General features: G+C 38.8%; 1 protein-coding gene across 1 annotated transcript; it reads right to left on the bottom strand.

Moving 5' to 3' along the window:
* Positions 1-249: 249 nt before the first annotated feature.
* LOC131228992 (coatomer subunit beta'-1-like) lies at positions 250-1,111 on the bottom strand. Its single transcript, XM_058224842.1, has 3 exons — positions 1,050-1,111; positions 584-734; positions 250-474 (listed from the first exon to the last, which is right to left on the bottom strand). Exons 1-3 carry the CDS (start codon positions 1,064-1,066, stop codon positions 319-321), a joined length of 324 nt encoding a protein of 107 aa, XP_058080825.1. The 5' UTR covers positions 1,067-1,111; the 3' UTR covers positions 250-318.
* Between the last annotated feature and the right edge of the window lie 17,049 nt (positions 1,112-18,160).

Below are 18,160 nucleotides of genomic sequence, written 5' to 3'. Positions count from 1 at the left end.
GTAATACCCATACTTTCATGCCTTGCTTAAACTGAGGTATGAGCAGAAGTACTTGGTAGACAATTACAATGTTATTTTATTCAGAATTGATATCATGTACTGTCTTCCACAATTCTGTGGCAGCCTCAAGAAGAGTACTGCTATTCACCTGTCTTTCAATACTGTTTATCCTTAAGAATCTTCTTTCATCCACTTCTTCAAATTATCTTCTGATTGTGCATCTCTGAAAATAAAGTCAAGTCTAACCTACTGCCTTGAAACAACTCAATGATTTTCAACTTCATTGTTGAAACATGAATATTAATGTTCTCCACCATGCTAGAGTTTAAAGAAGAAAAACTTCCATTTCAACAACTGTTTAGGATATCCACACGGTCGGTAGAAATATTTTGAGCAAAGTTCACTTACCTGAGGGTAAAGATCACAGCTTCCCAACTCCTTCACAGCCAAAGGCAATCGTTCTCCATCTATAACCTGAGAAGTTGAGTAAATGGCAATGTTACCATGTTAACTTCAACAGAATACAACTTCAACTTTGATATAGTACATGTCTTACAAAAAGATAAATACAAGGTGAACTAACCTCAAAATCTGCCCCCACAGTCTTGATGTTAACAGTTTGAATTTCATTATGCTTAGCCCATATGATCTTGCCACTATTGTCCATACTAACAACTGGTTCTTCTTGACCAATTTTTATCATAATAGTTCCTTCATCATATCCAATTACAACCCTATACACAAAATAAAGACATACATCTTTAAGCAAGTAGACAACTTTAGGACAAGTTACTTGAACCTATTTCTTCTTGAATAGTTTACCACTCAATAAGCTTTAATGAACAGTGAACACAATTTTTGTAAAATAGAACTAGTTTCATCATTCTCTTAAGCAAAACAATAAATATCTACATACTATGATGCCATGAAACCAATGATTGCAAACCACCTTGAACTATCCATTAATTGTTGAGAACTAAAATTTCTTCCTGTAACTTAAAACTCATTGGCAGGGAGAGAATGAAAAAAACAATGGTTAAAACACTCACCGGCATGAACCTTTCATATATCCAACAGCCCACACTCGTTTAAGACCATAATTCAATGTGTTCTCAAGTCTGTACAGTCAAGAAACCAACCCAAAATTAATGCCATAACTCAAGCTAAACTTTTTTGCTTTATATGTTATGTGAAACTCTAATCACAAAGCAAAGCAGAAGGCAACATACGCTCACACATAATAGTTATAGAAAAGTGATCAAGCTCAGGTCTTGCTACTACCAATGCTTTAATGTCCACATTTCAATATCAATTTATTAAAATAGCATTTTAGTGAGAAATTGTGACTCAATGTGAAGGCTATAGGCTGTTGGATATTCATAATCCCATAATCACAATTTAAAGAAACAAGTAATATATGAAGCAATTTCAACAATTAGAAACACCTAAAATCAAGAATTAGATCCTACAACACAGATATGGATGGCATTACACCATCTGATATTTGATTAAGATCATTAATCACACAGCATAATGCTAATCATAAGAGCATCACATCTGACAGATTTGAGAAAGTACTTCTCAAAGTCTAGAGTCTCTCCTTAAGAAAACATCGGTTCACAATATTTATATTTAACTTACAATTGAGAAGACTCAGAAGTCAGAACTTGTAGTTCCTTCACAATTCTGACCATGCATCTAATCTAGGTCAACCCTTAAAAACTCTTTAAAACCAGCATATCTCTTTTTAAAATTTTTTTTTAAAAAAAACACTCTTTGAACCTACAAACATGAAAGGACCTATTACCATCCACCATTTTCCTAACAAGGCTATATTGGAAGTTTGAAACTGATAACTCTAGGCAGAAATGGTCCTTGACTCTTAGAGATTCCATAAGAACATCCCAGGAAACAACACAAGTTGCCATTTTTGAAGAAATGGGCACCAAATCTCGAACCTTTGACATATAGATTAGAAATTGATCACGTTAACACAAGTTGCCATTTTTGAAGAAATGGGCACCAAATCTCGAACCTTTGACTTATAGATTAGAAATTGATCACGTCAACACAAGTTGCCATTTTATGCAATCTGAGTCATTAATATAACATTAACGAGTCTTAATAGAAAGAATACAAGGACATCTTCTCAAGCAATTAAGTTGTTAAGCATGAGATTTCAGAATAGTAACAAAGTAGTTGCAGGTGACAAATACTTGGAAAGTACATGCAGTAAAAACAACATTTTACCAAAAAAAAAAAAAAACACATCATTTCCTCAATTTTTCCTCAAGATCAAGTAGGAATTAAAGGTAAGTAATCCAAAGTATTTTGATGTTTGAAATGGTTATACTTCTTGAATCACAATTATTTCTTTAATTTTAAGAGCTTCATATATCTAGTGCATTAAAATATATGAAAAGCATTCTAATATGGAAGGAATTACCTCTCAAAAAAGAATAATTGGATGGAATACAGAACTGGAATCTCTGGATATTGGAGTACTTGAGTAAAAGTAGTATGTGTACATATTCAAACAAACTAACCTCACAAATTTCTCCTCTTGATGATACATAACTCTATCTTATTTGCCTTATAGGGTCTAATATGGTGAGTCAACCTTAGAACTATCAAAGACAATAAAGGTATTCCAAGTAATACATGTATTCGGTGATCATTCAAAAGTTCAACTGCTAGCCCTTGAGAAAGTTTAACCTCAAATGTACAACTTCCCACCTTCCTCCAGTTTAGAATGTGGTAAAGGGCCGTCTGGCAAAAAAATGACTCAAGCTGTAAAATGAGGCAGATAGAACAAGTCTTAATTAATAATTAACAACACTAGATATAGTCTGTTTGACAGAAAATAAATGAAATGGTTGTCTAAGCGAATACTTGGTTCATATCTTGCGACCTTAGCATGTGTGTCCACTCATCAGCTCTTCAACAGTGACCTAAATAATCTAACATGGTTTAGTCCAATAAACCTATGCTGATTGAACATCCTAACCACTGAAATGGTGTCCATCGAATGGGTGGATAAAAATCATTAGTAACCATCAATAGGCAAGTCAGATGTTTAAGATCAAATAATTAGTGTGATATTTAGGGATAGCTCCATCAACAATAGGACTAACCACCCAAGATTTGGACAGTCTCTAGATTGCCAAATATGAATTTCATATGTATAGTCAATGAGTGATGACACTTAAAACTAGAAAATGTAGCAAGAGAAAAACCATAAGACGAATGGAACTCACCTAGCTCTTGGTGAAACCCAACAAGCAACTTACTTCCCAATGCCACGAGCTCCTCGAATTTTGTAATCCTGTGATAGAAGGGCATTTTCTTACTCACAGCATTCAACAAACAAATGACATGATTGCATAAGATTAAGAAGGGAAAAAGAAAAAAAAAACTTCAAATGGAAATGGTTTACGCATCACAAAATCGAGCAGAGAAACAAAATAAGTGCAAGCATCATCTTAAAACAGTTGTATAATAGGTCCCATTGTGGATTGTTCATATTCAAAAGAAGCATTTTCGAAGAATCAATTAAGCTGAAACAGCCACAAAAATGCACAAAAAAGGAATCCAAAAATCAGGCCAATATAAAACTTAGGTGGGCCACACCACAAGAAATAAAAGGGATTTAATGCCTACCATCGGAAACTTTTTGGGTGCCATGAAAGTTTTGTATCGGAATGATATTTGTACCTATACTTTATTTGAGTGGTAATAAGCCTATGAACAGTTTAGATGGTTGGCTCTAGGAAGGTTTCAATGGCGGATGTTTCCATTCTAACTATATCTTGTGGTGAGGCCCACCTGAATTTTGTATCCACCTGAGTGATTGCGTCCTACTAGGGGTGAACACCGAGTCGAGCTGACCTCAACTCAGCCACTAGCTGATCCCAGCTTGAACTCAGCTCGGCTCGATTTGGTCAACAGGTCGGCCAGTAAAGCCGAGTTTCAGTCAAAATTGAGCCTATGCAGCATTTTCACAAGCACATACAGGGCACTTCCAGTTTCTCACTATTTGAAAAATAGTAGGAAGTATTCCTTAAACACCTTATATGCAACATCAAAATCAAGAAAAAATGGTATTTTTTTGGTGTGCATACATTCCTTGCCACTAGCCGACACTTCGTTGAGTCATTTCATCAAACACTTGGTGAGCAACATCAATATCAAAATAACCGAGTCATCAAACTTCAAAGAAGAAATCCTGAAAATAAAAAAGAAAGAGAATTTAGTTTCATGAATTTAACACTATTAAACAATCATGAATATATTAAAGCTGAGAAGATCAAAAGAATATCACCTTCCAGAAGTGGAAACCCTAATCCGTTGGATTTGTATGCCGATGAGGTGTGGTCGGAGCACCGTTACAATGCCGACGTAGGGTAGCTGGGTTGCGGTAGAACAGAGCTACGACATGTCTGCAAGGCAAATGACAGAGAGAGAAAGAGATAGGGAGAGACAATGCGCGTGCGCGCTTGAGAGAGAGAGAGAGAGAGAGAGAGAGAGAGAGAGAGAGTGCGCGCAAGAGAATGAGACAGGGAGAGAGTGCACAAGAGAGAGTGCGAGAGAGAGAGAGAGAGAGAGACAGGGTGAGAGAGTGTGCGAGAGAGAGACGGGAGAGAGAGCGCGAGAGAGAGTGTTTGGGCGCGGCTCTGTTTTGAGCGCGCGCCCAAATTTGGGGCTCTTCTGACGGACGGACCGATTAAGGACTCCATGGGGCCCACCATGATGTATATCGTTAATCTATTCCTATCCATAATTTTAATAAATTATTTTACTTTAGGAAACCAAATTTCAGGTATATTTGAGGCCCAACTGGACTACACCATAAGAAGCAACTGTAATTTAATATCAATGTTTCCTACCGTGTGGTCCACTTGAGCCTTCGATCTAGCTGATTTTTTTTTCAACCTCTAACGTAATATTTACAAATATATAGACGGCTTAGATAGAACATATAATTTTTTTTAGGCCTCATAGAGTCCCTTTCAACACTATTAATTATTAATGGTGTATCAACTTTTTAGCTACGGATTAAAACGTAGCAAGTATATCTAAGGTTTATATCCGTAGCAAAAAAGTAACATTGTTTGAATCCTTTGCCCCTTTTTTTGGTAGTGGGAATGAACTATTTTTTCAAGCTTAGGAGCACTTCAAAGAACTTCTACTCACTTGCCCACATCATGGTTATGAACCATAGCACTTGATTGATGCGTTCCAAAAGGAGCTCACCATGGATACCCGTCAGTTCATAGAGATGATGTATGGTAGAACCTTTCTTGACAAAGATTATAATGAGGCTTGAAATTTTCTAGACATGTTCGCAGAGAATACTTAGACATGGGATGTCTCTGCTAAATTGTACCAAACTAGATCCATTCCTAGAGAGAAAGCAGGGATGTATGTCCTAAGAGAGGAAGACAACCTTAATGCAAAATTTGATGCATTGGCTAGAAAAGTCGAAGCCTTGGAAATTAGGAAGGTTGATACGATTAAATCAAACACCTCCTTAGGTAATTTTTGTTGCATTTGTGGTGGTGCCGGCCATGATACAAAGGATTGTCCAACAATCCCAATTATACACGATATCATGTATGAGCATGGGCAAGCAAATGCTATAAATAACTACCAAAGGTCAGTTGTGCAAACCAATGGGAAACACGTACAATCCAAATTAGTGTAACCATCCTAATCTTAGTTGGAGGAGTGGACCACAAATTAATGCACCTAATGCACCTTAAGGGCCTCCACAAAACAACTTCTTTGGGGCACCTAACAATGCACCATATGTGCCCCTACCAAAGCAATCATCTGTGGAGGATGCATTGACCGCATTCATGAACTCTCAAGCTCAAATGAATCAGTGTCTAATCTAATCAAATCAGGAATTAAAGACGACTGTAGCTAGGATTAAGACTCAACTAAATGTTAGAGAAAAGGACACACTTCCTTCTCAACCTATGCCAAACCTTAGAAATACACATTTCATTAGAGACGCAAATCCAAGTGAGCTACATCATGAACAAGCTAAGGTCATCATTACCTTGAGAAGTGGAAAAGAGGTTGATAACAAGATAATGCAACCGGTAGAAATACCGGAGGTTGAGTCACCATCTCAAGAGAATGATGAACTAGCTATGGTTCAAGAGCCGCAACAATAAAAGGATAAAGAGACTTAAGTCATATGAGCCTCCAGTTATGTTCCCATCTATACCTCGGAACCTGACTGTTCCCATGAAATATCAAGAGGTGTTGGTTGTGCTAAAAAAGGTGACTGTCAATATTCCTCTACTTGATGACATTAGACAAATTCCATCATATGTTAAATATCTCAAGGACTTGTGCACTGTGAAGAGAAAATTAAATGTGCACAAGAAGGCCTTCCTCACTGAGAAAGTGAGCGTTATCATTTAGAAAAGGTTTGTACCCAAATACAAAGACCCAAGAAGTCCTACTATTTCCTGTATTATTGGAAATTTTCAAATTGAGCATCCTTTACTATATTTGGGTGAAAGCGTCAACCTAGTACCTTATTTAGTTTATCAACAAATGAGATTAGGTGAGTTTAAACCAACCACGATTACACTCCAACTCATTGACCACTCCATTAAGGTACCAAGGGAAATTATAGAGGACGTGTTAGTCCAAGTAGAGAAATTCTACATCCCCATGGATTTTATTGTACCAGACTATTAGAGCATAAAATTAGGTTAAGGAAAGGAATCAAAGAAGGAAGATTGAAGACTGAATTAAAGCATAAAGGAGAGAGGGAAGCCGAGTTGTGCGGATTTTGAGTTGCACTAGAAGCATGTTGCACCGAAACCTAAGTTATGCAGGACCGCGTAACTCATCATAGTTGTGCCGGCTCACGCTACTCTCTTCGGGAATGGTTAGATTGAAGATGCGAAGTGGGGTCCACAACAGGAGATTTGAGGGCCCACACATGTGGAGGCCTATAAATACCCCCTACCCCCCTCATTTGAGGGATCGAACTTTCAAGAAACCAGTGCCTCTAATAGGTAATGGAGAGAGAGGAGGGAGAAGGAAGGACATCGGGCCCCGCTACCCTTTGTGAGTCGCGTGAGCCCTCGCAACTCCTCGGCCCACGCAACTCATGGAGGAGTTTCGTGGATACCCTATAAGGCCATATCATGCTCATTTTCCAGAGTGTTTTGAGTCATTCTAAATTCTTCAAGGGACTTTCAGGACTCATTTACTACATTAATGAAGGAAGATGTCTGCATGGAAAAGATCCGCACAACTCATCTCTTACAAAGACATGAATGACATGAGCCAGAATGCTGTTGAAATTGATATTTGAATCTATTCAACACTTGTATTTTTGTTATAAAGAACTCTATCCTAGAATCAAAGGATCAAAAGGATGTGACGAATTCAAAATGAATAAATTTGATGATTATTCTCTTTATTATTTCTCTTTATTATTATTAAGTAAGATAATTCCTTGAATCAAATACTTTTTCTTTCTTGTCGAAACAAAATGGTGACTCCACTGGGGAAGATTTTCTATTGTACTTGATATTGACTTAAGAACAGTCGGGAGAATTTCATCATTTTTTGGCGTTTTATAAGATGCCAAAATGGCGACACTCGATGGGAACATCCTTCCTTTCATCACTGGGATAGAGCGTATTTACAAATAGATGCTAACTAATGACGTTTATGATCTCTGACAGAATTACAATAGGGTATATGCATCCAAGCTATAATTAATGGCAACTGTTGCAAGCAAAACGATCTTCTACTTCACACCCAAAAGATTCGTGGTGGAATATGTCCATAACTAATCCTTGATCCATCAGAAACGGCTTGCCTCAAATGGAAAAGACAAGTTTCAAGTCACTGTTGGAGTCATAACGGTCTCTCCAATAGCACAAGAAAATGAAAACGATTGGATCGTCATGTCACGCCAAAGATCGAAATATCGCAACTGCTAGGATAAGTCTATTGACACTAAAAACCAGAGGACTGGTGACATAAAATGCGGCAAGGAAAATTCCTAAACTTGCTCCCCTAAGAATATACCCTGGAAAATCTTTATCCTCACTGACATCACAAGATTTTCCGGCTCTACTCGCCGCAAATGCCCGATGGACGAAGAAACAAAATGGTAAATCACCCATGGAAAGTCCACCAGTCTACATATTGCCTCAGACCGTATCGCCTCAAGTTGTATCATAATCAGCCAAACTTTATGGAAGTACCGAAGGAACGAATAAAACTCTCTTTTCAATAAGCCCTGTCACATTGGCATATCCTCACTCCACTCCAATGTCTGCTTCATCAGGGAACGGAGAAGCCACTGTATGCATGGCTGGAACAAGTAAAGATCTGCCACCTACCATAGTGGATTGTATGGTTGAAATGGCCCAAGCACAAAAAACATTGATGCAAGAATGCAGGAATCTTCGGGAAGCCTTGGCTACTATAACGTATAATGTAGCCCAGATAATAGTACCTCCAGTGACGGCTACTATGAATGAACAAGAACAACAGCCCAAAGGTTCTCAACCACCAAGAGCAGGATCACATGGATCCACTCCCGTGGCAAGGGTAATCACCCAAGAAGAAGTGCGACAGGTGGTTACAAAAGTAGTTAGAATGGAAAGGGAGCGTGACAATAGGGGAAGGTTTCGATACCGGACGTCATATCCGAGGAAGTAGAAGACATACCATTCCAGTCAACTTTAAGCATCCTGAGTTTTAAAAATTCAGTAGAGACGGGTCCCTAGATGAACATTTGATGCATTTCATCACGTCCATGGATAATTTGTTCACTATCCCCCAGTGTTGCTTGCGAGTGTTCGAGTCTTCTTTGACAGGTAGGGCATTTTGATGGTATTCTAGCCTAGTGCCAGAATCGATACAAACTTGGGAATAGATGCAAGACGCATTTATGTCAAATTTCTTTTCGTCGGATCATGATGTTAGTATTGCAAAATTGACATCTATAAAGTAAAGAGAAAATGAACCTATGGAGAAATTTATTAGCAAATGGAAAACTTAAGGAGCATCATGTCAACAATTACTCGAAGGAAGAGAACAGGTAAAATGTGTTTAAGTTCCATGGAGACCAGGATCGCATTCGGACTCACCAGTGCTAATATAAGGACTTTTCGAGACCTGGTAACTAAAGCACATGCATTAGAGCCGATGACTAAGAAAATGTTAGCATTTCAAATTAGGACAGAAAAGAGAGGACCAAGCAGGGCAATAGTAAATATTGTTGACCAAGAAAAGAAGAAAAATACTTTTCGCAATAAATAGGAGATAAGAAGAAAGGAAGAATCAGATCGACGAAGGGATTATAAAAATGATAAACGATTATGATCATATGATTCTCATAAAGAATATGCTTTTAAAAAAGAAGATGTGTTGCCAATGATGGAACAGTTACTAGCTGCTGGAACTATCAAGTTGCCCTCGTCGAAATATCCAGAAGAAGTTGGAATGATGAAAGAAAAGAATTATTGTCATAATCACCGTTGTCTACGGCATCATACAGAAGATTGCTTTACACTGAAGAATATATTACAGAGGATGATAAAACAAGGAGAAATAGTTCTAAAAAAGGGTGATGAGCAATATAGAAGAGCAACTATAAATATAACATCTGCAAGTGAATTGCCAAAGTCTTTTGTTAGAAAAATCAATCTGAATGACGTAACTTCCGCTTATCACCAAAATGATGAACTAGTAAAAGAATCCATTGGTCAAAGGAGAACTTTGGGGGCATGCATATTTGAAGAAGACGACATGCTTCATATGATGAACCGACTGCTAATAGCAGATAAAATCGAGTTACTATGGCCTAAATGTCTGAATAGAAGGAAGCGGATGAGAGAAGGTAATCATTCCTATTACTATCATTTTCTCAATCTTATGATAGCTTACGATCCCAATTGAGGTAATCATCACAATTAAGATACGAAGCTGAAAATTTGTTAAGGGACCAAATTTGTAGCAATAGTACATCAATTCCGAAGATGGCTATGATTTTGGTTTCAAAGAATATCAGCATAATACTTCTAAACCAAAAGGGGGGCAAGACAAACGAATAATAGAGAAGCTTCAGAAGTTAAAACTCTATATTCCTCCTTGTGCATGAATAAAAGTGCCAAATAACAAGCACCAAAGATTATTAGTCAAGCGCTAAACACCAAACGCCAACGATCATCCGCCGAGCGTCGATGATTATCGCTAAATGAAAAAAAAAAACCAATGATTGTCGTTAAATCATCAAAGGTCATTTTATTATCTAAATTTATCGAAATTAATAGCACCGCCAAGCTAATACACTATTTTAACCATGAGAATTTTGTTTTCTATCATCAGTAGGGGCAATATATCAATTTCAATTTATTATTTTCAACAGGAGTTATTATTTTCACCAAGGCCTATAAAGTCAGTCAGCTACATATAAATATCAGTGGTAATGGTGATTCATCATTTGCGGCAGTGGAATGAGCTTATAAAGCCAACCACATACAAGTCCTATGGAAGACATCGATTGCGATCTATCATTTACAGCAGCAAAGCCAAGCCTATATGGCCAATTATATATAATATCCACCGTCATCGGTAAAATAACGAAATCGTGCAGGTAGCAATGAGAAGCCTATGGCCCTAAAAATGCCTGTAAAGAGCATCACATGCACCCATGTGGGTAGTTGATGAAGCAATCACATAAGACCCATGTCGTCTATACAGTTTCTGACAACATCATGAAGGATAGCAAGAAAATGGCCTCTTATGAATGGGCCTAACCTTGCAAATGAAGAAAAAGTGAGTCTCTCAAGCAAGATGACTCCCCAAATCCCTGACTCGATTTCAGTAATAACTCATGAGGACAGGTCTCTAAAGTAAGATGACCCCTCATTGATGGACTGGTGACCTTAGATTTGGTACCTGAAGGTAGCCTTGCGCACCCCATGAACTCTAGAGAGTTACTGTGGCCAACCTTATGCGTAAAACCCACTAAGTTCACTGCCCCAATAGATTCACTGGGCCCCTCTGATGGATCGCGGTTTGTGAACTCTCCAGTCGTGATAAGTCTAACGAACTCATAAGAGTTACAGAGACCATTCGCATAAGACCTGACTCCAACTACTTATGAGTCTAAAAAACTATGATCACTCTACTACTCATGAGCTTAAACTGTGTGTGAAACTAACTGAAATAGAAATTTAGCATTGTCTATAAAAGAAAATATGTAGACAATATTATGCTAATAAAAAAATAATACTATACGAAAGCATGTTTGCAAGAATTGATCATTCCTCATATACTCATAAAATTTTTGAGTTATCAAAGTTCAATCATGATGCTAAAGAACAAAGTATGAAAGCAACAATAAGCATAAAAGAAAATTCATATATCCTCTGACATCCCTAATGCAAGCATGTATCGTCGAAAATCCTCCGTTAATTGCACTTCTACAACTGCATTGTCCAGCTCAGCATCGACGATAAGCTTAACTTGGTCAAGAACATCAGTCAGTTCTTCCTCCAGAGAAACTATTGTGGCTTCCCCCTTTGAAATCTCTGATTGTTCTAAATCAGCTATTCACCTATTGACCTCAATATCGGCTTCAAGATTGTTGGTCCTCAAATTGACTTCATGCTATTGGGCCTCCAAATCAGAGATTTGTTGTTTAAGGCTCGAAATCTTCTCGCTTATGAGCGTTGAAGAATGCTTGGAAGCTCTCACCAGCTCCTCGAGTGAGCCGAATTCTTTATCATACCCGAAAATCGTTGTTACTGCCATGGAAACCTTATCTCTAAGCTGCGATAACTCTTTTTGGTAAGCAAGAATCTCAGGAGCAACAGTCATGTCTTGGGCAACTCCTAGTTTGTGAAATGTCTCGCAGAAGTGAGAAAGAGATTCACGCAAGGGAGAGATGTTAATCTTTGCTATCCTTGCAGCATTTTCTAGGGAAGTTAATACTATTTCCAAATCCAACCACTATGTGGGATCTTTGAAAATGTATATAGCTGTTGATAGAGAACTCTTCAACAAAATTAGTGCAGGAGGAGGAATCGTCTCTAAGGACATTACATTTAAGACAGTAACAATAGAGTTCGAGCCCACGGAACCGCTGGAAACAGGGTAGACTGTAAAACATATATAAAAGAAAGCATGAATTAGAAGATGAATTGTGAAATACTATTACAAAATAAGGGGATGAAATAAAGTATACCTGCAACCATTGAAATCATTGGAGCAAGGATTAGCGCTTCTACAAACTACATTTCTTCAGGAAGGGAAGACGGGCTAGGCATGTCTGAAGCCATGTCGGTAAAAGAAAGTGCTCTAGCTTCGGTACGAGACGCAACTGTAGTTGGAGTAGCAGCATCAATTGGCTCTATCAGGAAGACTATTCCATGAGCTACTCTGCTAGTTTTAACTAGAGGGTCAAGACATGTCCTAGCTTTCCTAGCAGAACGTTTGCCAGAAGACGGGGCAGCGGTGATGGCTTGAACCATGCCTGTAGATGCTGGGAGAACCTCTAAAACTGCTGCAGTATTGGCTAGAGGATCTGAGAGCATTGTGTGTGGAAGGGGAGAATAATTGCTACTGAACGACATAGTCAAGTCAGCTTCGGGTATATCTTCATACTCCCCATAGTCGAGAGGCTCTTCTTCTTCGTCGACTCTTATAGATGTAGTATGGGGGATAACACTCTCTTGGGGGACTTCTTCGTCAACTTTGATGGCTGTGACAATGTGCTCATTATCACCCACATCTACTTCTCCTTCTTCTCCTTCTTCTCCTTCTTCTTCTTCTTCTTCTTTATTTGTATTCAATTCACCCTCCTCTTTCGAGTCGCCAGAAGATGACTCACTTTCATTAGAAGAAGAATCATCAGAAGAGGATTCTTCACCTTCTTTCTCTGATGATGATGAGGATAATGATGAAGCCAAGTCTGGTTCTTCAATGACCACTCATTTGCCTTTCTGCAGAGATTGTCTCTTCTCGGTGAAAATGGGATCTTCCGTAGCAACAATCTTAGGAGATGTGGAGGACCTAGCCCAAGTTTGCGATCTAGTAACAGGGGATGATGAATCCCTGAGAGTATACGGTGGTCGAGCAACAGATGGAGATATTGTTTGGGGTTCAGAGGATCCAATAGCCATGAGAGCCATTTGAAGTTCAGAGGGTCCAGCAGTCGCTGGAGTTTGAATGGGATCTGTTGGTGCAGGAATATGAGAAATGTTGGCAACATCTGTAGTAGCATCTTCCCTACCAGTATGCCTTCTTTGAGCCTTCAAGTATGTCAAGGGGAATCCATGGGCAATCCAGCCCTCAAGGGTGTTGGCAGGTTTAATCTCACTAATCAGTTCGTCTAAAGAAATTTTTACGCTGCTTCACCAGGAGCGTGGGCACGGTCCCATTCGACAGTATGTCCTACTCCTTTTACAAGGTTACATTCTTAATTCTAAGAGCAGTTATCCATATGGGAGAATCCACTGACATATAGTGGCGAATCAGGAAAGACTGGTGCGCCCACCATCTCATCCATGGATACGTCGTGCGAACAAAACATCCGAAAGCCGGGAATGATGAATTTTGAATTAATTCATGCTGTAAGAAACTGTGTCCAAATCAATCCCCAATTGTAGGGACCTACATCGTAGCTTCTCATAGCAAGGGTCACCACTTCAGGATGCTCAGGAACGGTTTGATCGTACCCAAATTATCGTGCGAACCTGCTTGGGTAGTAGGGTTCCCTTTAGAATTCGCTACCTTACCGCAATGGCAAACTATTGGACTGTATGGAAATAAAGAAAGCACGTTCAGCCGGATGAAGCTTATCGTCATCAAAAGTCTCATGATCCACAATATACTGAGAGAATGAGAATTGATCAAATTCAATGGCATCAGTCGACTCGATCATGTCAGTCACCATTCATACGTTCTTTTCGGCATCACTCTCTTATGATAATGACACAGCGAAATTCATGAAGGATGGACGTAGGCTTTCTCTAGATCATCATACATCCAAGGGAAATACACACCTAGCCACTCGAAAAAGTAGTGTCATGGTGTGAAAGCCGAGCTCACCCCGACAGATGGGTTCTAACAATGAGTAGCAACATCACCAAAAGTCCTATATAATGAACAAAGAACAGGGGGCACCAGTGAATATTTCTGACCCTCCGCTAGTCCTCTCGAGACAACAAATACGGAAGGCCTAATGGCATTGGCCCATTTGGAGCTTAGAAGTACAACGATGTTAAGCCAATAAGCAAGGAAAGCTGCCAATTCACCCTTAGGTGTATATTCTAAATGATTCCTTATTCTGCGACGAGCAGTCTCCAAGTCGTCAAAATGACTGTTTTTAAATCTGTAAAAAAGAAGAAGAGAAGTATAAGTAAGATGAGTATCAGTGAAATGTATAAAGTCATGATACGAAGCAAAGAATTATACCGTAGCTCCTGAGAAAAGTGAGCCAGCTAGAGAAATTAGGGGATCTTCTTGATGTCAGGAAACTTAGACATTTCTTTGAACAGTTCGACTGAGGCATCAGATACTAATGTCTGCCTTTTGGAAGGCAAAAAATGTGAGAACTCTTCATTCGTGGGGATATATTCATCATAAAAGCGACCTGTTATAGGTAGTCTGGCCAAGGGTGATGCTAACCTTGCCCAAAGGTAGGTGAAAGAAGTTGGTGGTGGTACACCAATAGCTAAGGAATCCCTTATATACCATATGGTCCTTGTGGAAATATTCAGAAGTGGCTTCAATGGTTTCGTAAAGGCCAACTTCCATCAGTGCAGCATAGTGTTTATTGAGGATAGCCTTAGCCTAGTTAGCATAATATTTGTGTGTGGATAAGAAACCGCGTGTCCGAAATTCTTCATTTCCCCACAACAATCATCTATCTCTGAAGTGCTAACGTATTGTTTCGTAAAAAGCCATGGGAAACAGTTCGTGGGGGTTGTAGCAAGGAATGAGGAACTGCATAGGAAGAATACCACTGACTTGTTGTTTTGATCCTCTTTCTGACAAGATACCCTCCAGCATCCTGGGATTTGTCATGGACTAGTTTGGTGTGTACATCATTCTACTTTGAGTCGTCCTATCCGTGGGTTTGCTCTTAAGAATAGATAGATGATGACGAATGTTCAGAGAGATTACAATCAGCTCATTCCTGAAGGGGCTATTGAATTTTATGATATCATCTTGAGCTTTTACAGTATCCTAGGTATTTGGAAGCTTTCTTTTCTTATGCTCCTTAATTTTCTCCTGAAGCTCTTGGTCTTTCGATTTCTTTCACTTCTTCTTAGAGAAGGATGGCGACGGTGTATTTTCTCTGATAGGAGATCAAGTGATATCAGTACGAAGATTGGCTGTTGATTTTAGCCGTGTTTCCCAGTCAATTTCCTGGCCTTGTTGCGGAGGTCCGGGTATGTCTCCAGCGATGATGGCTTGGCATATCGGCCAAGAAAGTGTCTTCATTCTATCAAAAAAATCAAGAACTGGTAGAATAGGTTCTTTTATATAGGCACGTTGCTTCTTGGTTACTTTGATTCTTTTCCCTAGCCGTTCTTCATGAGTAAGAGGGGAAGGAGCAAGTTCGAAAATTGAAGAAGGCAAAGGGGCTGAGGAAGAAGGTGCAGGAACTGGAGGAGGAGAGTTAGGAATCTGGGAGGAACTTGGAAGACTAGCATGAGAGGGTTAATTAGTTGGTGGTTCTATAAGGTGATATGTTCTCTTTGTACGAGCCATTATGGAAGGATCAGAGAATTGGCTAAGTTTGAAGGGTCAGAGAATTGGCTAAGTCTGAAGGATTAGGGAATTGACTAAGTCTGGAAAGTTAAAAAATTGGGCAGAGTTTTGGAATAAGGAATTTTGCACTAAGTGTAGGAGAGTTGCGTGAACTCCAAGTTGCGTGGATTTGAAGTAGCAGACAGGCCAAGTAGCGCGGGTTCTAAGTTGCGCGATGGGATGAGTAGCGTGGACGATGAGTTGCATAGAAAAAGGTCTAGACTGAAGGGAAATTTTTGAAAGTAAAAAAAATAATTGGGGAGTTCAATATTTATAGTTGGTGGGACCCATTTGCGAGTTGCGCGAGGCTACGCAACTCGGTTCATAGGTAATGAATTTTGATCCTTTAAATTGACTTGACAAATGGTCAAATCTTGGATCAAGGGGGCATCTATTAAAGCATAAAAAATTTTTAAGGAAAGGAATCAAAGAAGGAAGATTGAAGACTGAAGTAAAGCATAAAAGAAAGAGGGAAGCTGAGTTACATTGGAAGCAAGTTGCACCGGCCACGCTACTCTCTTCAGGAATGGTTGGATTGAAGATGCAAAGTGGGGTCCACAGTATGAGATTCGAGGGCCCACATGTGTGGAGGCCTATAAATAGCCCCTACCCCCCTCATTTAAGGGATCAAACTTTCAGGAAACCAATGCCTCTGACAGGTATTGGAGAGAGAGAGGAAGGAGAAAGAAGAAGACCAGGTCATGCTACCCTTCGTAAGTTATGCGTTACCCTACAAGGCTGTATCATGCTCATTTTCCAAAGTGTCTCGAGTCATTCTAAATTCTTCAAGGGACTTTCAGGACTCTTTTACTACATTAATAAAGGAAGATGTGTGCATGGAAAAGATCCGCACAACTCATCTCTTACGGAGACATCAATGATATGAGCCGAAATGCTGCTGAAATTGATATTTGAGTCTATTTAGCACTTGTATTTTTGTTATAAAGAACTATATCCTAGAATCAAAGGATTAAAACGATGTGATGAATTCAAAATGAATAAATTTGACGATTATTTTCTCTATTCTCTCTCTTTATTATTATTAAGTAAGATAATTCCCCAAATTAAATACTTTTTGTTTCTTGTCACAACATAAACACTGAACCATGTGTAAATGTCAGCGCTCAAGTTCCCATTATTTTAGGCCGCCCATTCCTATCATCTTCAAATACAATCATCAATTATAAGAATGGAATGATGAAGTTGTCTTTTGGTAACATGACCTTAGAGCTCAATATTATCAATTTATGTAAGCAGCCCATAGACAATAATGAGGTCCATGAGCTGAATTTTATGGACTGCTTGAAAGAGGAAGAGGAATTGGAACCTAGCCTACCTAAGAAATTAGTTAAAGTTTTTGGAGACTTGAAAAATTCTGATTTAGAAAAAGTGCTTGCTAAAATTTGTGATGATAATGAGAGCACTACCACCCAGGACATTGGTATGTACCGATGGAGACCGTGCACTCAAATCCTGTCTATCAAGGACTTATAGCCTCTGTCATCACTAACCAATGCTCCAAAGCTTGATCTAAAACCACTATTAAATGAGCTTAAGTATGCATACTTGGCAGAAAATGAAACTTATCTTATGGTGATCTCTTCATTTTTAAACAAGGATCAAGAGATTAAATTGTTAAATGTTCTAAGGGACCACAAAGGAGCCTTGGCTGGACCATTTATGACATTGAGGGTATAAGCCCTTCCATATGCACCCATCGGATCCACCTCGATGAGGACACCAAACTAATTAGACAACGTTAAAGGCGTCTCAATCCAAACATGATAGAAGTTGTAAAAAATGAGGTGATCAAATTGTTGGATATGGGAATCATCAACCAATATCCAATAGTGTTTGGGTGAGTCCAACACAAGTAGTTCCAAAGAAATCTGAAAAAATTATTCTACAAAATGCTAATAATGAACTCATGCCAACACGTGTCACCACAGGTTAGCGTCTTTGCATTGATTATAGAAAATTGAATACGGTCACAAAGAATGACCATTTCCCTCTACCATTCATTGATCAAGTTTTAGAGAAGGTAGCAGGTCACTCCTTTTATAGTTTCCTTTATGGATATTTTGGATATAACCAAATAAAGATAACCCTGGAAGACCAAGAGAAAACCACGTTCACTTGTCCATTTGTCATGTTTTCTTTCAAACGGATGCCATTTGGATTATATAACGCCCCAGCAACTTTCCAATGGTGTATGATAAGTATTTTTTTTTAAATATGGTTGGAAAGTTTCTTGAGGTTTTTAGGGATGACTTCTCTGTATTTGGGAGTAGTTTTGAGGAATACATCAAGAATTTATCTCTTGTCTTATCTATGTGTGAAGAGAAGC

This window comes from Magnolia sinica, chromosome 16, assembly GCF_029962835.1.
Source record: "Magnolia sinica isolate HGM2019 chromosome 16, MsV1, whole genome shotgun sequence".
NCBI classification, from domain to species: domain Eukaryota; kingdom Viridiplantae; phylum Streptophyta; class Magnoliopsida; order Magnoliales; family Magnoliaceae; genus Magnolia; species Magnolia sinica.
The sequence above is the reverse complement of the archived record's forward strand: the minus strand, read 5'-3'. Positions and strand labels throughout refer to the sequence as shown.